Source organism: Oxyura jamaicensis, chromosome 7, assembly GCF_011077185.1.
Source record: "Oxyura jamaicensis isolate SHBP4307 breed ruddy duck chromosome 7, BPBGC_Ojam_1.0, whole genome shotgun sequence".
Lineage (NCBI taxonomy): Eukaryota > Metazoa > Chordata > Aves > Anseriformes > Anatidae > Oxyura > Oxyura jamaicensis.
Genome location: NC_048899.1, coordinates 10,928,614 through 10,951,277, shown reverse-complemented (window position 1 = coordinate 10,951,277; position 22,664 = coordinate 10,928,614). Strand labels below are relative to the sequence as shown.

The following is a 22,664-nucleotide window of genomic DNA, read 5'->3' as shown; positions in this document are numbered from 1 at the left end:
TGATGTTGTTGAGTCAATCGGTCCTCACTTCTCACACGTTTTTCCTCTTACACAGTTGCTACCTTCTTGTTTATTCTAAGTTAATTTCATACCTTCCTCAGTTTGTCTTAGACATCAGTTCCAAACACGTAGCTTAGGACATCAGGAAAAAGTGTTCAGCATTAAGCTTTTTTAAAGAAGAAATCAGAGCTTCGTGCTGCAGGTTTTGCATTCTTCCTTATTGTTCCCTCTGAAACTGACCGTGTGTCTTCTAGGAAATGGAACAACCACTCTAGGAAGCAGTGGAGTGTCAGCAGTGAAGAAGTTGTTCCTGTTTTCCTCTTTGCCAGTTTTTGGGGCTTACAGCCTTCAAATATTCTGGACTACAAGTTACAGTTCTCTTGCAGAATCTACTGAATCACTTTCTGGTGATTCTGCTTCCTTAATGGGGAGGAAAGTTTTATTTTTTCAATTTTTTTCTCCTGCAGTCTCTTCATTATTCAGTTTTATTTTTTTACAAATGTTAAATTCTATGGTGGCATTACCGAAATACAGTTGGTAAGAACACTTTTGAAAGTGGTCTCTAATGGTGCAGTATTAATTACTCTTGCTTCATCTTTCTTCTTCTGCATTACAGGAAAGTGAAAAGATAACAAAAAGCTGTTCCAGTCTCTCTGGGTAAGTGGAGTGATGGCTTTTTCTTCTAAAATGGAGTTGTTGATTTTCTTTACTTGTAAAAGTATTACTTTTACTTACTCACTTTACATCTTGTAAGTGATGTATTCCACATATAAACATCTGATTTTTACTGAAAGCAAAACTTGTAAGGTTGACTGTCTCCACGGGAAATTGGAAATGAAGATCAAATATGGGAGGTGGTTAAAATTTATGCTGTACAATGCTGTATTCAGTATTGCAAGTATAAATTTATTTTGATTTGCATTGACTCGTTTGGCTGCATGAGAAAGCCAGTGCTTTTAATTTTGGAGTGGTTAAATTTGGAAAACAAAAATAGCTATTTCTTTTTCTCATCTAAAGAGGCATCTCTGCTAAAATTCCTGTGTAGAGCCAAGCAAATCACATTTTAGTTCTTCAGGTAACTGTTAATGTTGTTCTTGACTTTTACCAATATGTTCAGTCCGCTTGACTTTATTTAAAAGTGAACGTGGAGATGAAAGAGTTAGGCACTTCAAGTAGAAATCGTAGATTGATAAAGACTTTGAAAATTTTTGACCTTGCCCTTTTATGTTACAATTTTCTTTTATAAGATGAAACTTTGGAGTATGATCTAAAAAATCTTATGCTACTAACTTAAAGCAATTGCATGCTATGATGAGGTCTGCGTTAAAGCTTACAGAGGGTTAGTAACTATCCACTAAGAGTTTATGGTGCAGTAAAAAGGGGCACAATCCCAGATCAAATGTAAAGGATAAAAATAAATGTTGAATGTGCATGGTTAGTCTTGAGGAAATGCAAGCATCTGTAGAAAAATACATCATTGATGCTGTAACTGAAGCACTCTGTGATGTACAGACGTAGGAGAGACTTAATGCTGACAGACTACCACTGTTCTGATTTGTGTCCAAAGGCTAATACATTTTTTTAGTCCCACTTGCTCGTTGTGTTTTCTAACCAGAATGTATATATGTGTCTGCAAGTGGTCAGCCTAGCTGCAAAATTTGGGTTTGCAACACATGTAAGCTGGCAGACTGAGATTGTCCTCGATGGACTGTCCAGTTCAGGTGCGCAGGGTGACACTTAGGAGAATGTCCGCTCTTTCTTGCTTGCAGGCCAGCAGAGGAATGCTGAAATATAAAAATTCTAAGGGATTTTGGTGCTTTTGTTTGTTTGTTTTGGTTTTCCTTCCAGATTTTGCCTGTGTATAGTTGTGTCTTCTCAGCAGATCGCATCCTTTTAATATTCCGTTCAGTTCGTTTTCTTCTGTGCTGTTTGTGTCAACTCCAAAATTGCAGGAGGGCGCTCTATCGATACAGGGTTTAGAATAAAATTACTGGGTAAGGCTCCATAGTCCAGGAACAAGTTAAGGCATAAAAGTCTTTTGGCAAATAGCATGCTTGATGCTGATAAAGAGTTCAGAGGCTTTGGGAGCAAGTCTGACAAATATTTATAGGTGTTTTTGCAGGAATTATTAATACACATGTATACATTTTAAACAGCTATTTAAATGTTTAATAGAAAAAAATAGAAATGAGGTGTCAGTTGGGTTTTCCATGCTCCTGATGTGTAGGGAATTAAGAGAAAACAGAACATTTACCAGTAAAATAAGCCAACAAGACATTGGTTAAGTGTACTATTCTCTTCTTTTACAAGTTGTCTGCAGGAACATATTTTACAAGCAAGCCGCGGAGGATGCAGTAATAGTTTCCAGAAAGTGTACTTTAAATGTTTAATTGAAGTCTTATAAAAATATACAAATGATTGTTGAAGCTATTTTTGTGGCACACATAGATGAACTCTAGTGTGGTGTTTCACAGAAACACCTTTATTTTTTAAATAAGCACATTGTCTTAAATATTAGTAAAATGTTTGCAAACCCTCCTGTTATTATTTCTCTCTGTATTATATGCATTTTAAACCTGTATACATACTTACAAGTATATCGTTTACTGTGCTGTTTTGCCTCCAGGATAATGACTGACGAGGCATATGACATTTTAAAGTACTTTCACTTCAATCTGTTTTTTCTTTGTACTGTAGATATAGAGCAAATGAACACCAAAAATGTTAGATTGCGTTCTGATTTTAGTATCAAAATTGATTCTACTGCTGAGCTTATTTGATGCTTTTCCTGTTCAGCTCTGATTCTGTTTCTCACTGAGAATTTATAGGTTTCTTTATGCTACCAAAAGAGTTCAGGATTGGAAGGCTTGTAGAAGAAGGCTGTACTTCAGTGGATTGTAATAATAATTATTTCACTGAAGTATTTGGTTTATCTGAAGAGATAAAGTTAAGGCTGGAGTTTCATTTTCAGATGGAATTGCTTCAAGAGCTATCTTTTTTTTTCTGGTTGACAAAGTGTTTGCTAGTTACTTGGTTAGCAAGTGAAGATGCCTATAGTTTATCTGTAGCATTTGGATTAGAAAGTCGCATGGGTTGGGTGGGTAATGCTTTTTTCAAGATGCCATTTATCTGTCCTCTGTATAATGACACGTTAGGTAGTGTAAGAGAGAAAGAAACTAGATCCTTCCTTAGCCTTCTTTCTCCAGGCTGAGCAAACTTAGCTCCCCGCTACTCCTCTTGTATGCAAGAGTCCAGCCCCCTAACTATTTTCGTGGGGCCCCAGTTGGTATCTCTACAGTTTGTCATCTGCCGTGTTTCCGAGGGCTCAAAGCTGGACACAGTACTCCAGCTGTAGCATCGTGAGTGCCAAATAAAGGAGAATAATCACTTTCCCTGCTCTGCTTGCAGTGCTCTTGCTAATTCAGCCCAAGATGCTGTTAGCTTTCAATGCTGCAAGTGACGTGCTGCTGAATCGAGTTCAGTTTGTTGTCCTCCAGGGGTTACAGGTTCTGCCCCAAAGCTGCTTGACAGTCATTTGGCCCTCCGCCTGTAGTGCTGCATGGAATTATTTTGTTCTAGGTGCGAGCTTTGCATTTGTCTTTGTAATAGGTAAATACAATCCTTACTGATGTGGCTAGACTAATGAATGTGAGCCCTTTGTTTTCCCATCCTGTCAGATCCGGTTTCTATTTAGATTTATAATGTCCAAGGTCTTGTTGGAATGCATGAGTGAACTTGTTTTCTCTTTTATGTGCAAAAAAATTAGTGCTTCAAGAGACGTTTTTTTCCTCAGATGTTAGCTGGAATCCCTTTACAAGGCAGTATCTCACCAAGTTCCTTGAGGTCTGCAGTCAAGTAATGTTAGAAAGTTTAGGACGTGAATTTGCCTCCAACTTTTTTTCCACTAAGTTATCCAGGAGGACAACACTTTGTTTTCTTTTCTTTATAAACAGGATATTCAAAATTCACAAGCTTCACAAACTAAAACATGAAACCAGGTAACTGCTTCATGTGAAAATGCATGCTTTGGTAATATTCGTTTAAAAGAGAAAATGGACAGACAGGAAAAATTCATCTTTATAGATTATGACCTAAGAAAAATGCTAACAGTGCTAGCAGTAGATTTTTATGGCTAATACTACGCACTTGTCAAAGACTCACAACAAGCTATATTAACATATAATACTCTGTAAGCAGTTTTGTTAATCAAAATCTTCATCCTTTGGAATAAAAAAAAAAAAAATCATCTTCAGCCACTTCTGATAAGGATATAACTTCTGTTCATCATGTATATCCATGTATTGCAGCCGTACTTCGCTATATGGTGCCCCATGATCAAGATTTAACAAAGCTAATTCCTTTGAAGACCTAAAGGAGACTGACCCTGCTATTTTTGAACCTGCATTAAAAAAAAATAATCTGCTTTGCATAGCTGAACATTGCAAGTGCTTATGGAATGGCTTTTAAGTGTCTGTGGAGTTTGAAATAATGTACGGTAATTAGGGTGGGATCCTAAAGCTTCATGGAGAAAAACCTTAGTTTTTATCCTAAAACTTTAGTCATGGGTATTAAATTTGCATATGACATTGTTAGCATTTTTTAATGGTGATAGTACCAAGTTCATAGTTTTAACGGTTCACGAAATATTTCACCTCTTCAGAAACTTGAGACGGGTTATGGACTCTCTGCAAAGAACAGCAGAGCAATCTCCATCCCTGATTTGCTTTGGCATCCTGTCCGCAGGACATAAATGTTTCCCTGAGTTGTCAGTGCCAAAGACTCTAAAGTTTCTGGCAGCCATTCACCTCTTCTTGGCTTGTGATCTCCGTCTCAGTATCCTCGTTCTGTTGAATGTATATATTTAGAAGTGACGCTGGAATCTACCCCCTCCATGTTTTTCTTCTTTGCTATTTGGTGCCCATGGCCAAGGACACTGGGCTCTCCTTCTCCTTGAAGTAATATCCTTTGCAGTAGTTTTTACCGTCAAGTCTTAGAGAAAAGGATCAGGTAATATATGCCCTGCAGATATGAATCTCTGAGGTATTACGTCTTAAATGGTTTGCTTAGGCTTATTTGAGCTGTTTTGTGCCTAGCGCTAAATGGTGTATATTCTTAGTATGGTTAGGCAGCTTTCAAAAGCCTTACAACTTTTCATGACTACACTGTTGGGGGAGAGATGGATTTATTCTGCTTATGATCGTTAATCACAAAGACATCTTTATACATCAAGCCAAGCTGAGGTCAGAACTAACAGTGTTAGATCTCCATACAAATACCCATGCTTAGAGATGAACGCGTTTCTTCCAGAGTAAACATTCAGATGGGTTAAGAGTGCTTGTCATCTCCTGGCTAATTAGATAAATTGGTGCTTTTTCTTTCCCTCCTGTTACTTGACCTTAAAATGAAATAACTTTAGTGATTAGTTGCTCATCACTATTGGGTTTACTGATGTGACAGTATCATAATTTTATATGTTTGCTGTACCAGCACTTCATTATTTTTAGTCTTGTCACACTATCTCCATATTAGTATTATGCTTGTCTAGCACAGCTTGACCTAATCCCATGCATGTCCCTCTTTCTCTTCCCAAAGTGGACTGATGCTACCTTGTAGAATGAGAGTGTGATGGAGAAATGCGCTCTCCTTTCTCTTCTCCTGCCCTTTCTCATTCTCCCTAACCCAGAAAACAGAGCCAGTGGATACATTTTGCTTTGCGGGAACCCAGAAAAGGAAGGGGCTGAGGGAAAGGCTCATGCTACAGTAAAGTCCAGGACAGTATTAAAAAGCAGCAGAGCCCAGTATGAACTTGAGAGATCTTGCAGCCAAATGATTCAGGAGCAGAGAGCCCAAAATTAAGAGATGAGGGACACTTAAACCTCCTGGCCACAGCTTCTAAAAAAAACACCTTGACCACTTATTCAAAAAAAAATCAGCACAACAGCATTGATAATTGATAGAATTACAAGGCTTTTTGTACTGCTATCATTGAAAAATGCAAGTAAGTCACCACATTGGTACCCAGGCATACAGTACAGATGTGTTCTGGTCTTATCAATGGAGTAGGGGGAGGGTGGGACAGCAGATCTGCGTGAATTTTTTTCCTTGCTCTGATATGAGAACAAACAATGTATTTCTTTTCATTCTCTACTTTACCTAAAGCTTCCTTGCATGATTTTACCTAAGTTAGAGCATCTGAAATGAAAATACCTTCTTTGCTTGTAAAAGCTTCTGTGGTGCAACAATTTGTTGCAGGCATCCAGCTATGAAATAAAGTAATTGGGAAAAAATCTGTAGTTTGAACTATTTTAATTTTTCTTGGTGGTATCCTTGAAACTTTATTAGTTTTGTTGTTGCCCTCCATGAACTTTAAGGCTAATATGAGGGCTGATTTTTATTTTTATTTTTTTTACTTTTGTATGGGAGTTCACAGTTCAAAAATGAGGGGTACTGGAAGTAGTTTGTCCAAAAGAATTAATAGTAGAAGCACCTTTTTCTTTCTGAGAGAGGCAATACTTAATCGGTGGATATGGTGAGGTAAGCGATTTCTTCAAAAAACTGTTGTATTTCCGTATAAGATGTCATTTATAATTACAAAATCATGAATTGTTGCATATTTAACAGGCATAGTAATTAATATCTTCTTTCAATTACAGTTAATTGCCATGAAAAGGAGGATATGATAGCTTGCCCTATGAAACAGGTTTATATGTGAAATCTGGCAGGTATGTGTATCAGTATGTGTGGTAAGTATGCAAATCAGCACAAAATATAAGAGCGTTAGTATTTATTACTTCATTCTTAATGTTTTTCGTCTGTTAGTAATTCAGTTGTATAGCTGTGATGTTACTAAAGTACACATTTTTGTAGTTACATTTGTAAAAGATGACATAAAGGGCATCTGCTAACTTTGCATTACAGATTATTGAAAAAAACGACAAAATCAATCACTTTCATCTGTTGGCAGTGTATGCAGCTCAGTATTATCCACTTCTTTGTTCTTTTTGGGGGAAGGGAATTGGGTAGTGATCACAGTGTATGTTCATTTCAGTAGCAAGCTGTCTTACTGTGTTTTCAGATATCTTCTGCAATTGATCATTTTGCATACAAATACTTGCCTTTCTGACTGAGATGCACACTTTAGACCTACTATGTTTCTGTTTGGTTTTGTGTACCTTGCAGAGTTTGGAGTCCAGATGCTACTTATGTCCTGGTTACTTAGATTCTTAGTGCAGCTAGAAGGCAGAAGTACTAGAATATTAAATCTCCTGTGGATGTTGATGTATTCATAACTTGTTGTGATATTAGTAAAATGTTTTCCACTCTTTTTAATACAGGTAGCACAACGACCTGTGGAATATGAGTGATGACAAACCCTTCTTATGCACTGCCCCTGGATGTGGCCAGGTAATGGTCTGACTTGAACTTACTAACATTGATAAAGTAAAAGTAAAATAGTGAAATGTATTTCAAGGGACTGAAGAAAAGGGGGTTTATGATGATTGGCAGAAAGTACCATGTTTTCCAGTTTTGCTGAAAAGCAGGTGACAGCAAGAAGTTCTAGCATTTTAATTGTGTTCAGAAAAATGGTATCCATACAAGGAAAAGATAATTTAATTACCCTTTCAGAGCTGAACACAATTGCATTTGTTAACCCTGCCTTATTTGTTTTCATGCATGTATATATATATACACACACACATATTTTCATATTCACTAAATGTAGTTTGTATTAGGTAAGCTGCATTTTTCAGAATATTTCAATGTTAGTGGGGAGCTCATCGTGAAGTTTGCAGGCATTCTGTGCTTAAATCTATGGAAAATGACAATTTTCTTTCACTTCAGAGTAGTTTAGCACTGATTAATCTTCACATCTGTGGTGACTGCAAATATAAAATAATTCTTATTTATGTATGTTTTTGTTTATGGGAGATGCTAGAAGCATACATGCCACAAAATGTGTTTTGAATCCTACAGTGCTTGTAACATTCTGTCAAATAGCATTAGTAGATACAGCACTAAGTGAGCAGAAAATAAAAAATACTATTAATGAATGCTTTAACAGATGGTTGCTTAAATGGAAGTGGTCTTAACACTTTTAATTTAGTAACCTGAAAATGAATGAATTTACATTTATCTGCTGCGTGAGATTGACATCCCTGCTGCATTTTTAGAGAACTAATTTCTTAAGCTGGATTTTTTCCATTATATTAGTGCACTTGGATTTATTTGGATTTTGAGTTCAAAATATTTCTATTCTTATTCTGAAAACATAGTTTTTATGATGACTGACAGTGTTAATGTTATATTAATAGAACGTTTTGTATTTAAAGCTGGAAAGAACTAAGATTTCTTATGTCTAATACATTCAGAGACATGAAAAGTAACAGAAGAGGAGTGCCTTCTCCTAAGCAATGTTTGTCATCATTCTGCTTGAATCTCATTTTGATGTAAACTCCGTCAGAAGTGTTTTGGCAACTAAATCTCATATAAGAAGCATCATGGGGCTACAGCAATCCTTGATTGAAGTGAAGGAGAAGTTTATGTCCCGGAGAATGGGCAAAGCTTCTCCAGATGCCAGATCATGCTATAGAATAGAGAGAGGGAGTCTGGATATGGAGAACCTGTTCCCTCCAAAGGAGCCTTTCCATCACATAGTGCAGACAGATGTATTTGAGGCTTACTGTGATAAACAGCAGTATTTGTGGCTTATGCTATATCTAGACATAAGACATAGGAGCTATGGATAATTGGACATTCGGTCCTTGGCAAGGGGAGTTTTAACAACAACAAAAAAAGTGTCTGGCCTGTATTATACTGCCTTTCAGTAATCTTGCATTTTAAAATCCCCTTTCAGCTCCATATGTACATTTCCTTTCTCGCAGAAATATTCTGGATAACTGTGCTGTGAGGTCACCTAAGCTTTCCATTTTGTTTTCTGAAAAATGATGTTTTATGGGTATCATATGGGACATATGTGGAGTGACTTGAGCAACTGGGGAAAAATCAGAAACATAATTTGGGTCCCAAATGCTCATCAAGGAAATTAAGAGAATATTTTGTAGACATGTTCTTGTTAGGAAGCCTGTATCTGGGGAAACCTTTTTTTTTAGATTATCTCAATTGAAACACTAACTTTACCTACAGTTACAGAGACATAGTGAATTTCAGGTTAATAGAAGAAAGAATTTTCAGCACATAGTTTGTCTACTTACTGCTTCTTTCACAGAGTATACCTCAAATTTTGGAGCAAGTATGCAAAAAAAAAAAAACTGCTGGGATGCATCTATTGAGATTTCTTAAATTGCCTTTTAAATTGCTGATAAGTTTAGTTCGTTCACAGCCTTTCAGTTGTCTGATGTTCCAGCGTTTCCTATTCTCCCTGCCTCTTATGTTATGTAGTAAGGTGTTAGGGGCAGGAGCTATACTTTATTTTGGTTTTATGCTATTAAATACAGTAAGTTTGTGATTACAGATAATTCTTTTTATTGTGATAATACAAACAATATGGAATTGAAGTAGTGATAATCAATTACTAAACACTGTCAAGATTTGTTAGCATAGCAAATGGCTGCTTGCTAATGGCTGATGTAGTCTGCAGCACTCTGCAACTTTATCATAGACTTTTGATGAATGCGGGTACTTACACTACCATTTCACTGCTTCTGATACTATTTGGTTACTGTGAACAATATTTGAGTTTTATAATATTTTTCACCTGGTAATGTTGACCAAGGAACAAATCATAACTTCCTAAGAGTTGTCTGTTAACAGAGTAACAACTGTTTTACACGTTGTAAAAAATGCCTTTCTGTAGAGTTGTGTTAACTGTGTTCACATTCAAAATTACAACTGTTTCTTAAAACTTTCTGCCACAGCGTTTTACCAATGAGGATCATTTGGCTGTCCATAAACATAAACATGAGATGACACTGAAATTTGGTCCGGCTCGTAATGATAGTGTCATTGTGGCTGGTTAGTATATACTTTTATAACTAGTTTATTCACTTTTCTGGTGGAATGTGCATACATTTTATGTATTTTCTGTATTTAATGCATAGACTTATATTATGACACTATGCAATATATTTTCTTCAATGTAGTGGTCTGCATCACATGTAGTAAATGTTTTCTTACATAATTTCATTGAAATCTGAAGCCAGTTATTCTACTTAACAGTTACTTAACTTTTATTTAGATCTGATACATGATTAAATATCTTTCAATAATCAATACTTTAAGAATTAATTAACTTGTGTAGTAAGCATTCAGTAAAGAACATGCTCTAATAAAGGCTACACCTAACAGGATCTATAACTAGGTTATGCAATATTTAAGGTTTACTTTCTCATTGACAGTACGTCTCTTAAATTTTAAAATGCCTGGAGTTTTTACATGCTGTGATGACATTCATAGGATCATAGAATATCCCAAGTTGGAAGGGACCCACAAGGATCATCAAGTCCACCTCCTGGCGCCACACAGGTCTACCAAAAAATTCAGACCATGTGACTGAAAGCACAGTCCAAACGCTTCTTAAACTCCGACAGGCTCAGCGCCATGACTATGTCCCTGGGGAGCCTGTTCCAGTGCGCGACAGCCCCTCTGGGTGAAGAACCTCTTCCTGATATCCAGCCCGAACCTCCCCTGTTGCAGCTTGACATCATTCCCTCAGGTCCTATCACTGGTCATTAAAGAGAACAGATTGGCGCCTGCCCCTCCACTCACCAATTAGGACATTAGGAGAATGAACCAGTAATGATCATCCTTGAATGAAATAGTAGAAGAAAAATAATAATCTTGGTTTTAATTATTGGAAGTATTTTTTAGTTTAAATTCCAACTACGTTTATTGTATTTCCACCTCTGAATTCATATCGTATTCTTGGTCATTTGTAAGTACTTTTTTTTTTTTGTCAAGGATCAGAAGTAATTGCTGATGGATCGTTGCAATCTATACTTCAAAGCCCTTCAATGAAGATAGCACGTGCTAATCATGCTAAAGTTAGAGTTGGAGTGTGTTTTTTTTTTTTTTCAGTGGTGGAAGAGTCTAAACGAACTTGCAAAGGTTTTCAGACATCTTCAGAACATTTTTCTTTTACATGGCCAACTTGCTAGGATGAGCAGACAAAAATGAAGTTACTCTTAAGCCAGTAGTTAAATGTTTTAAAGTTCTGAACGTGATCCTCAACAATTAAACCATAAGGAAAGGACCTTCACAATAATTGTGAGAGGATGAAACCATGGCGTCATTCCAACTTTTTGCAACCATGTTCTAGTGTATAAATAAGCTGTAGTCATAAATGCTACATGATGTTAGTGAAGATGCGTGTCGTACCACTTAGGATATTTCAAATGCAGTTACTTTGCAGCAAATATCTTTGACCAGATAATAATATTGAAATAAGGGGAATTTACATAGTACCGAAAATTTCATAGAAAGACCTTTTTGAAAATGGAAGTAATAAGCAAAATACCAGAATTGTTCTGATTCCAGCTCAGTTGTGTGGCCATCATAGGAGCCAGTACAGTCTTGTGTGCAATATCACACTTGAGAGTAATCACTGCTGTTTTCACAATATGAGAAGAAATAAGCAATATAAGAAGAAAAAAGCAAACTGTCGCAATATGAGAAGAAAAAAAGCAAATTATCTGTGAGCTTTAAATACACTTTTGTTTTTATTAAAGCCTTCATGTAAGCGTTATCTTTGTTTGTAACTAGAGCCTGCTAGCCCACCAAAGTGCTCTGCTATGCTAGACTAGGCACTTGAGAATAGCTCCCTCTGGTCGCCGGACATGGACTGAAGAAAAGCTTTGTTAACCATCCAGCACTGCAAGGGGCTTAGTGGTTTGCAGATTTGAATTGCTTGTCTCCAGCAGGTGGAGTTTAGCTTGTGGTCTGTTTTTCTGCAAGACAGAAAAGAGTGTGTTTTCAAGACATAACAGAATTCTTAACCACGTCATTTTTCTTTCCCCCGTATCTGTATTCTTCAAAATGAGACAGTTTTCTCTGTATATAATTGAGAGGCTAGTTCTCTATCAAAATGACAAATGAATGTCGGCTTACAAAAATTAAGAATATTAATGTAAATGCCATATATTACTATGTTTTATAATGCATGTGATCTTTCACTTCTCTGTGTTAGCTGCTTTTTATTAATATCTAGATGATCTTTGCTGGCTAAGAGAACAGATAATTCTGTCTGAAATGAGCAAATTTTGTGAAAGGCTGATGGGGGGAAAAAAAGGAACTGCCATTCTATCACAACTATAGGATTTGGGGGTTTATGACTTTTATTACAGGTTTATGACTTTAATTCCAGGTAGGTGCACTGAAGTACTTCAGTAAAGAATTTCTGTTGGCATTCTTTTAATTGCATAGTTCATCTTTTGAGAATGTTACTATAGCATACATCATGAGAAAAGCTGAACAAATCTGTTAAGTATTAACTTTAAGGTTTTCTTCTTTTAACCAGTCTTCAAAATATGTAGCTGATTAACAGTTTACAGGAAAATGGAATGTAGGAGCACCCCAAACATTCAAAAATACTTAGTTTTCTACACTTAGTTTTCTGAAGAAAGTGAAGTAATTTTGAAGTCAATTGCTAAAGAGCTTCAAGTGTTAATACTCACACTGATCCGCTATAAAGTCATTTAGAGTAAGTAACTAACTCTATTGATACCATCTTTGATAACTGTAAATACAGGTTTCTTAAATTTATAGGTTACCTTGCTATGATCATATTATTTTTAAGTAAAGTTAAAGGAAATCCTTTGTAACATAAAATTGACTTTATTCATATTTTTTGACTGTTCCTTAGTTAGTCCGGGTTAGTTTTAGTGAGTTACTGATACGTAATTATATGAATGCGTATCTTGATAATATGCTGGTGCTGTCTGCTTTTACTCTGAAAAATATTTACAATACATATGTTCACCATAGTATTTTTAACAATAAATTTTGGGGGTTTTTATAAACTTCATTTCAGATCAGACGCCAACACCAACTCGATTCTTGAAGAACTGTGAAGAAGTGGGCTTATTCAATGAATTAGCAAGTCCTTTTGAAAATGAGTTTAAAAAGGCTTCTGAAGATGACATTAAGAAAGTATGTTCAAATACTTTTCTTTTCAGGTCTTCTACTGTTTTTATATCAGAAGTTCCATTTAAGAAGAGAGCAAACTTGAATTTATATATTGCCTTTTAAACTATACCAGTAATCACTGTCCAGCTGCTTGTATGTGTTCTATGGGGAGCATACTTAAGGTTACCCTTCTGAAGATTGGTTTACCTGAATTTACATAGATAGAATGGACAGTGGGCCATAATGACTTTGTCTTAGTTCTTTAAGTATCTGGTCTAAATCTGTTTAAGTTAATCATTAGCTTGGTTGAAATTTCCTTAGTCCCTGAATAAGCAAAAAAGTCTGAGAATTAATGAGTTTTTGCAGAAAGAATAAAAGTGAAAAGAATAGTATGTGAACACTGATTATTTAGAATGTGTTTAGATTTAAAATAGCAATGTTATTCTCAGAATCAATAATAACAATAATGAGATTAAACACTTTGAGTAATTCTGCCTTTGGGCAATTACCTGGTTGATTTCCATAGACAGTGATATAGAACAAAACACCCCCCCCCCCCCCCTTTTTTTTTAATATTCATATGTACAGATTTTGTAGAATCTGTTTTTTGTGTTTCAGTAAAGATTTTAGTACGCACTTACAAATAGAATGTATTGTTACCCATTCCTGACAAAAACAACAACTCCTCACCTGTGCTTTATTCCTACAGCTATGCCAAATAATGATTTTTTTTTTCTGCGGCATTATAACTTTTCTTAAAACTATTTGTATGATAATAACAGTTCTAGCACCAATACTGTATTTTCTGTGTACTTTACCACTGTCTTAGAGGAGGTTGTAGGTATCACAAAATATTTAAAACATTTCAACAACTTTTTGAATTGATACTCATTATCCAAGCTGACAAGATGAAACACAGTCATACCATGTATCTCTGGTTGATTAACATAAATAACCAAACATTGCAAGGGGTGGGAAATTTACCATAATAGCACACTTCCTAGGGGTTCATTTTTGAGGGGGAAGGAGGGGATTACTTCAACTTTTTCCTGTAGTGTTTCATATTCAGCTGTAGTGTGAAAAGAGGTTCCACCTTTAACAATCTTCCCTCTTTAACAACGTATTCAGTAGGAAAACTAGGGATTAAGTAGAAAAAAAGCATCTGTAAGAATATAAATGGAAGATGAGCTTTGGGGGAACTTTCTTCCAAAGGTATTTGGACAGTAAATTAGACTGCAGTACAGTCAAATCTATAGTGTTGCTTAAGTATTTTTATAACTCAATTTCTCTGTGGCATTTCAGATGTCCTGGTGGATTTTAGCTGTGTAGTAATACAAAACTTGCTCTTTTTAGGAATTATTTGCTGCTCTAAGCTTGAAATGACTAGCCCAGGGTAGCTTTTCTATTTGGAAAGTGAAGTTAAATTTTTGTGTTTTGTAGCATGTGATACAATCTGCATAAGGATAACATCTTAAGTGTATCTTTTAAGCATAGCATAGTTCTTCCTCAATTATAATTTTCCTTTGAAACTAGAAAAATATAAACTCTAAAAGGGATTTTAATTCTCAAAAATAAGTGCTTTATCTAGCAATGGGAATTGAAAGGCAAAGTCTTACTGAAGACTGGTATTCATGCAGATGCTGGAAAAAATATACTTGAGTGGTAATGCACCTGTATCAAGATCTTCCAAATATCAGCACCTATTTGTTAATATAATACTGATATTTCTCCTTAGTTACTTATGTTTTCTTACATACTTTAATTTCTTAGTGATTGACTGATTTTGTTTTATACTATTGATATTAGATGCCTCTAGATCTGTCTCCTCTTGCAACACCAATTATAAGAAATAAAATTGAAGAACCTTCTGTTGTAGAAACAACTCATCAAGATAGTCCTTTACCTCATCCAGAGTCTACTACCAGTGATGAAAAGGTCAGAGAATGCTTTTTTTTTTTTTCTTTGAGTTCATTATATGAACCTGATAGTCTGTAGGTTTCTTGTATATGTTTATACCCACACTACTTAACTGGTTGTAAGTAAAAGACTTCCTGTTAACTTGATTTGTTGGATACGTACTTACTTTGTTCAATTCTTTAGTTAGCTTTGCCCAGCACAATTATTTCTTTACCCCACACTGGTCATCCAGTAAACCTAGAAAGGAAATAAAAAATAATATTCACACTATGTTAAAAAGGGCTAACAGGGCTCCTTGTTCTGTTTTATGCCTCATCAACTGGTATTCATGAAAAAAACAGTGTAGTTTCTCTATTTTTTTAAATAATGTCAACAGTTTGAGACTTTTCATGTGTACTCTTTTGTGTTTATTCTATGTTTTCTCATAAATTGTTTTGTACAACAGCAGGGGATGTTTTACAAGAAATGTACGGGGATGAATGGGCTGTCTTTCACAATTAAGTATGAAATAATTCTGTTTCAAGATTGATAACCTACAAAACTGATAGGCTGCAGTAGTATGTCCAAAAATTGTGATCCTGGGCAGCTTCTTGTATAATGTTTACTTCAATATCACAGAGGGCTGGATTCCAGGGGTATTGTCCGTCACTAGAGAACGTTGTGATAAAACTAGTTTTAGAATGACTGCTCTGGTAGTACTAGAAATAAATGTTTTAATAAGTTCAATATGTGACTTGCAGTGTTTTTGTCAAATGGAGTTCTCTTAGAAAACACAAAACCAAGCAAAAGCAGTGAAACATTAATTACTTCTATTTCTACTTCAATAAAAAAAAATTAGGAGCAGAGCTTAGTAAGCAATATCGTTGCTCTAGTCAGTTTTTCTATGTGCATCATTAATGGGCGATCTGCATTTGAGGAACACAGATACCTTATTCCCCAAATTAGCAAGACGTTTCAGGATCACAGGATAATTCATGTTGGAGGGGACTACAGCATGTTTCTCATCCAACTTCCTGCTCTAAGCAGAGTTTAGCTCTGAGATGAGACCAAGAAACTCAAGGATTTGTGCATTCACTGTCTTTGGAGGTTTCAAAGTTAGACGATACAACGTCTCTGCAGCATGTTCTAATGCCACGCTGTCCTTGTGGGGAAAATATTTTTCTCTGTATCCAATGTGAACCTCTTCTGTTTGAACTTGCTTCTCTTGTCCTCTCAACAGGCACCAGTTGGGAAGAGCCTTAAGTGTGTGACAGAAAATCGAGGGAGTTTCAGTTTAGATTTGTCTTCAGAAGGCTGTACTGAGATTTGTAAGTTAGCAAAGATGAGGATTCATAGCTAATCAAGGCAATCATGTAGTCAAAAATAGTAAAATTGGTTTAAAAATACAAGTAAAGAGCTACTTTGATCAAGCAAATCACAGTCCAAATCTTAAATCTGTATTTCATAGTTTGGAGAGGCTAGTTTGTTTTTCTCTGCAAATACGTATTCTAAGTACTCAGATTTTGGCAAGAGAAAATATTTTTCAGTAGTGGATCAGTATGTCATTAGCATCATTGCAACTTAAAATTGTATCTAAATGCTTGGCAGTGCTTATAAACTTATTAATGATGTAATTTCAGTGTTGTCACTGTAACAGTGCTGAAGTGAAAAGCTGCTGCTGCTTAATGCTGTTCTGATGTCTGATTGTAGAGACAAGCTGAGCAAGGATGAGGGTGCTGCTTGGAGTGTGCTGCTGCTGAATGTGGCCTGCAGAAGTTGAGAAATGTGAGCAGAGTGTTGCTGTTTTCTCAGTTAGATTTTTATATTCTCCTTCTATAGGTGTATTGAAGGAGGGAAGGTTTGATATTTTTTTTTTTCTTCAGGGCATAGCTGGTTTTAAAATATATATGCCACTGTATTTTATTGGCTGAATACATTTTAGTAGCCTTAAATGATTACAGCCTGTTAATGTATGTGTAAGAAGGTTCTCGTTTCCTTTGTAGTTGTTAAAGAAATTTCTTAGAGACTTTAAAATGATGCTTAATTCTCTTCTTCGCTTTCTGTGGGAGTTCTCTTAGTTCCATTGGGCTTCATGATGTTCTGCTTGGAATAGGCCAAAATATCATTAGAATTTTATAAAGCCTTTTAGCAGTAAAATAATAAGCAATCGAATCCTAATTTATTTGTTGAGAATTTTCAAGCTCATCATAGTTTCTTATTAACAGTGTTTTAAAAGAGGACCCTCAGAGTTTCACAAGTTGTTGCTTAGTTGTTGCCAGATAGCCAGTTCCCTAAGTTAATTAATTAAAACCAATTGTTTTCTTACAGTAGTAGTCAATTGCAGTAACAGTCCTGTCAACCTTCAATTCTGTGTAAAGAATTCCATATGTTCATTGATTGCATTTGGAAGTTATTACATGATGTTTGCTTTTAGATGTAAAATACTTGCAAATATACATCTCTGAAAACAAATCTAAAAATGTAACTATCATCTTCCGTAAAATATTTTCTGAACTTCAGTGGTTATTAGTTTCAAGAACTAAAGGATTGGAGAGGTCCTTTCAGTAAGTCTTCAGTATCTTTGAATAGGCTTAAACTTCGTTCTTGTAAAGGTAAGATCAGTTAGGGTCATTATTCTGCCAATTTATCTCTCTTTTCTTTTTTTGTCCTTGTTCCTTAGCAGAATATATTTTAAAACTACCTTATTTTAGACAAAATGTACACTTTCATAAGAACAATTCTTTGACCAATCTTTATTGGACTGGTGTACCTGTTGGTTTTTACATGTTAATAAAATGATACTTTACAGTACAGTACTTTAGATCCAGTACTACTTAAATCTGCATCTTATGTTAATGCCACATTGTCAAAATAATTAGCACATGCATACATTTTCCAGAGTGTAGCATACAGCAAGTTAGTATAAGAAGAGGAAGCTGAAAATGATTTTTCAACTGAGTAAACACTCGTCAGTAAATGTGTTATTCCTTTGATGATTGGAGATCATTTCTATTCTAAACAAAATGCAAATGCTGTATTTAATAAAAACAGAAAAAAAAGTGTATTCATGTGAGGATTCTTTTTCAAAATACTACAAAATGAAGTTATGTTACTACGCTAATCTTCTGACAGTCACTGAAATATGCTTACCATGGAGTACTTCATGTACATTGCAAATTACTTTTCTCCAAGTAGGGGGTCAAGATGGGGAGAGACTCAGTTCAAAGGCAAGATTTGTTAGAACACGCACTAATGAAGCTCTTGTTATTCATAGTCGATAAGTATTCACACGCTGCTGTAACTTACTCACACATTACCTGGTTGAAGCAAAAGTTGAGAGGCCAATCCCAGCTGTTTGCTTAGAAGTGGAAGGTTGTGCTGACAAGCCAGTTAGTTCTAGGTAGGTGTTTGGAGAGTCGTTAAGGGAGTCTGTTCTTTCAGCAAGTCTGTATATAATCTTGTAGCCTTGGCTCGCACATAGCAGCCGCCGTGTTCTCGGATGCTATTGGGATGATACAGCATGTTGATCGCGTGTGTGCACACTGGTAACTATGTACAGATTCAGCTGGTGTTCAGAGTTTATGCATTGTTGCAAATTCAACAGGGCCCCTTTTCACTGGAACTTAGCAGTTCCTGGGAGACTTTCACATGCTGCCTCTCAGCACATGCTTCTCTTTTTGGCCTTCTCTATTCTACTAGCTATTGTCCTTTCTGCTCACACAGGTGCTTACAAAAGCTGCTCACACAAACCCATAAAGAAGGGGCTGTATTGGCATTCCTGTTGTTGAGAATGTATGAATGTCTGGTTAGTTTACATTTTTGTCTTAAAGCTATTACACACATGGCTTTGTGGCTGCTGTTAGCTAACTGGGTTTTCTGCCTTTTTATATGTGTCATGGATATTCAATTTGTAGTATTCACATATCTACATCTATTTTTATACATATGTATGTGTTTGCCACATGTATGAAAATACTTCACGTGAAAGGAAGAACAAAAAGAGAAGCTCTTATAACTATATTGGCCCTGGTAGGGGCAAACATGGGTGTTCCCGTGTCAGATCCTCACAACAGCAATGGACTTTCTGGTGGCTATGCCAACCTACTTGGTTGCAGTAACAATAACAGGTAATAACGGCAAACAGCAGACAGGAAAGGGTGAAGCTGAGACTAGTGAAGAATGGCACAATATTGATTTTTCAATTAACTATTGCTAAAGTAGATTCAGGGCAAATATTCTCCCCGTATGCCTTTCTCTAATTTCTCACAGTCATGAAGTTCAGTCTCCTTTATGTTTTTCGTATGGCTCTTCTCACAGAGTAAGACCTGTATAGCTGTTACACCAGATTTCTTATTTGCAAAGGAGTGTTTAATCCTGTCTTAAGAATGTGCCTTAGTCTACTCTCTAATTTTTTATTTTTGTTTCTGCAATTCCATGCTGTATTTCTTCTGTTGACTGTACGCTCATCCGTAATCCTAGGTGCTGTGTTCAAATGTTGTAACGTATAATTTTGCTGGATTGATACTGAAGAAATAATTCTTGGCTTTCTCAGTGTAGTTCTCTGTTACTCTCCAAAAGCTCATTCACTGAAAATAGAATCTTCCTTGGGGAAGAATCTGAACAAACTAATAAACCTCGATGACAAATCTAGCCTCTGAACTTCTGAGTGGAACAAGTTTTATCAGCTAAAGTCTTTAATTTTTTAAAGCCTAAAATTTACCAGCCTATTTACAGTTCTATGGAGTGCTCAGAGGAGCATGTTAATTTTCCAGTGGGTATCTGCAAGACAGCTAAGATCCTGTTACTTAAAGCTTTGTTGACGAATATTCAAAAATACTCAAAACTTGAGTTTAATTCAGTACATGGTAGTCAAAGTAGCCAAATGTTACAAGTATGAGATGTTCTATTTGAAATGCTGTTTAACAGTAGAGCAACTAAAAATTCTAGTCTCCAGATCATAGTTCTGTACATTTGATTGTAGTAGTTAGGGTCAAAAGACTAAATAACTTGGAAAAATACTGTCTGAAGGTAAATCTGAAGTCTGTCAATATGAAGGGTTTCCTGAGAAGGAGAGCACTGTTTTTAGTAAGGCATTCCTAGGCTTTCAGAAACAGCAAATACTAGATTCTAATTCATATTGTACTTTTACCTGATCGCTAAGCTAAGACTTATAGTCAGTTTTGTCTACTGTTTGGTTGCAACTAAGGAAATTCAGTTTCTGTGCTCACATCATTTCTGCTGTATGAGGATAACCAGATATTTTGCAAAGCTATCACTCGTAGCATTAGTTACTTAAGTGCTCTAGTTAAGTATGTACAAGTCAGGGGTAAAGGTTTAAAGAAAAGAGATATTTTTTTTTTCCTTTTTACTGAAAAATAAACCTATTTTGTTTTTGTTTAAATGTGCAGCAATGGACTGAAACTGAAATGTACATAAAGACACCATCAAATGTTTTCTTTGTTCAGTTTGGGTAGCCATGATGGTGCAAATACTGCCGCGAGTATGTTGGCATTAAAAAATCTTAATATCTGCTCAAAATTGAACTGTTAGTAACAGTAGACTTATAAATTGAGTCAGAGTTGGTCATAAAACTAAAATAACAAACAATTTCATTTTGGTGGCTTAAATGATTATTCCAAAGTTTTTTTTGATTTTTTTTAAATTGTATAACTGATTTTGCATGATGTTATAGAACTTCTGATTTGTTCTGTTATTTTCCTTTCACAGTCTGAATTAATGATTAATAACTGTATTTTACGAACTCATTGATCTTTTTTTTTTCCTCAGGAAGTGTCACTACAGCAGACTGCACAGCCTACATCAACAATAGTTCGTCCAGCATCGCTACAGGTTCCTAATGTACTGCTTACAAGTTCTGACTCAAGTGTTATTATTCAGCAGGCAATACCATCACCAACATCTAGTACTGTTATTACCCAGGCTCCATCCTCTAACAGACCAATAGTGTAAGTTACATAAATCTCAGTCAAGTTTCTTACAGCTTCTGAAACTCTTTTGTCTTGTTTACTGTTCGTTACTGTTTCTAGAGTTAATGTACAACTTTGAGGTGCTTTAGTGTAATGTGGTGCTTCACTACATACAAAATATACAACTTTCACTACATGTGAAATATAATTCCATGTTCTCCACATCACTAAGTTCATATTTTTAATTGCTAAATAAGTATTACAACTGTTTTAAAATAGATATATACATATATTTATATAATATATAAGCTTGTTCTTTTCTCAGGATAAGTTTTCTTTTATATACATCATTCCTTTTTCAGTCCAGTTCCAGGTCCTTTTCCTCTGCTGTTACATCTTCCTAATGGACAAACCATGCCTGTTGCTATTCCTGCATCTATCACAAATTCTAATGTGCATGTCCCTGCTGCAGTTCCAGTAAGTAAGCATGATGCTATATTAATTTGAAAGTTTAGCAGGTTTGCATAAGTGCAGCATAGAACTTTAAACAGCTGTTTTGGCTTCAGAGGGTAGTGCTGTCATATGCTCTGTATTATGATAACATACTCAGGTTTTCTTCATTTTTATACTTTATCTGGTCAGCTTGTTAGACCTGTCACCATGGTGCCTAGTATCCCAGGAATCCCAGGGCCTTCCTCCCCACAGCCAGTGCAGTCTGAGGCTAAATTGGTAAGTGAAAAACTCCATTATTCCTCAAGAAGACTAACTTGAGAAATTAATTAAATTCTTTTGCATTTTAAGAATGGCTTTAGTTTTCTTTTGTTAGTCTAAAGTCTGCAAATACAAATTTAATTAAACAGAAAAATACCTGCATTTTAGTTATATATAGTAACTTCAGATTCCAGCATGTTAGTTCTGTTGCTAACGGTCATTTTGGTCTTATTTTTTTATCATTCTTTTAAGTGAACTAGATTTTCAACTTAACTCCTTGCTTTTAGTGTAAAAGGATAGGAAACAGTTAAAATAAAGGCAAGAATAGTAGCTTTTCGGTGGTGAATGTCACCTTCAGAGAAGCAGAATATAGCTGCTCCTAAATGATATGATGTTAAAAAAAATAGAAAATAAAGTTGTGTGTGTTTTTTGTCTGTATTTTTATCTCAAATTTGGCAAGTTTTTTCTGTAATATGCATTACTGGCATACTTAAGAAATTGTATTGTGTGGAAGTTGTTTCTGTTGTGTGTGGACTGTTTTCTGTGGGGTACAGGGTAATTAGGGAAAATCATGACTAAAACAGGCAGAGGTTTTTTTAAAAAAATAGTGATCACGTAAGGCGGTAGTTTGAATTAACTTGAAAAAAAATCTGCTACGTTAAGTACTTGCTTTGCTGGTTTTTTCTCTTTTTTTTTTTTTTTTTTTTTTTTTTGCTTGTTCCAACTTTTCAGAAGCAATAGAAAACAGAAAACTATGATTAAACAATAACTACATATCAACAAAATGCCTGTATCTGTTCTCTGGAGTAATGGGGTTCCAGTAGAGTGGGAACACTAGTCCACATTCACCACGTACTAAAAATACTATGAAGAGCTAGTCATCAGTGCGTTGACTCTTCCTAGTTCTGTCAGGTTATCCTTCATTTTCCTCCTTGGTTGAATGTGGTAAGTTTTAAAACAGTGTAGAGAGGGACAGGAGGGAAAAAGGTCCGTTTCTGTGCATCTTTGTGCCCCTAGGAATGGAGTAAGCAATCTCTTCATAGCTGAGAA

The 22,664-nt window shown here is 35.6% G+C and overlaps 1 protein-coding gene and 1 long non-coding RNA gene across 6 annotated transcripts in view; one reads left to right on the top strand and one right to left on the bottom strand.

Moving 5' to 3' along the window:
* Nucleotides 1-610: 610 nt before the first annotated feature.
* ATF2 (activating transcription factor 2) overlaps nt 611-22,664 on the top strand; it is a 47,372-nt gene continuing 25,318 nt past the window's right edge. For 2 of the 4 annotated variants that reach the window (XM_035331028.1, XM_035331025.1), the window contains exons 1-9: nt 611-657; nt 6,654-6,722; nt 7,335-7,404; nt 9,876-9,972; nt 12,986-13,104; nt 14,887-15,015; nt 20,764-20,942; nt 21,266-21,380; nt 21,546-21,632. In XM_035331028.1, coding sequence (XP_035186919.1) covers nt 7,357-7,404; nt 9,876-9,972; nt 12,986-13,104; nt 14,887-15,015; nt 20,764-20,942; nt 21,266-21,380; nt 21,546-21,632 — 774 coding nt within the window. In that variant the 5' untranslated portion in view covers nt 611-657; nt 6,654-6,722; nt 7,335-7,356. Of the gene's footprint in view, nt 658-3,953; nt 3,999-6,653; nt 6,723-7,334; nt 7,405-9,875; nt 9,973-12,985; nt 13,105-14,886; nt 15,016-20,763; nt 20,943-21,265; nt 21,381-21,545; nt 21,633-22,664 lie in introns of all 4 variants that reach the window. The other 2 variants (XM_035331027.1, XM_035331029.1) reach the window with 2 other exon arrangements.
* LOC118169614 lies at nt 10,808-18,536 on the bottom strand. Of its 2 annotated transcripts, XR_004752196.1 has the most exons (4): nt 18,294-18,536; nt 15,164-15,234; nt 11,734-11,903; nt 10,808-11,563 (listed from the first exon to the last, which is right to left on the bottom strand). It is a non-coding gene; the product is annotated as an uncharacterized LOC118169614 (long non-coding RNA). The 2 variants fall into 2 exon arrangements; XR_004752195.1 differs by lacking the exon at nt 10,808-11,563 and having other exon boundaries at nt 11,673-11,903.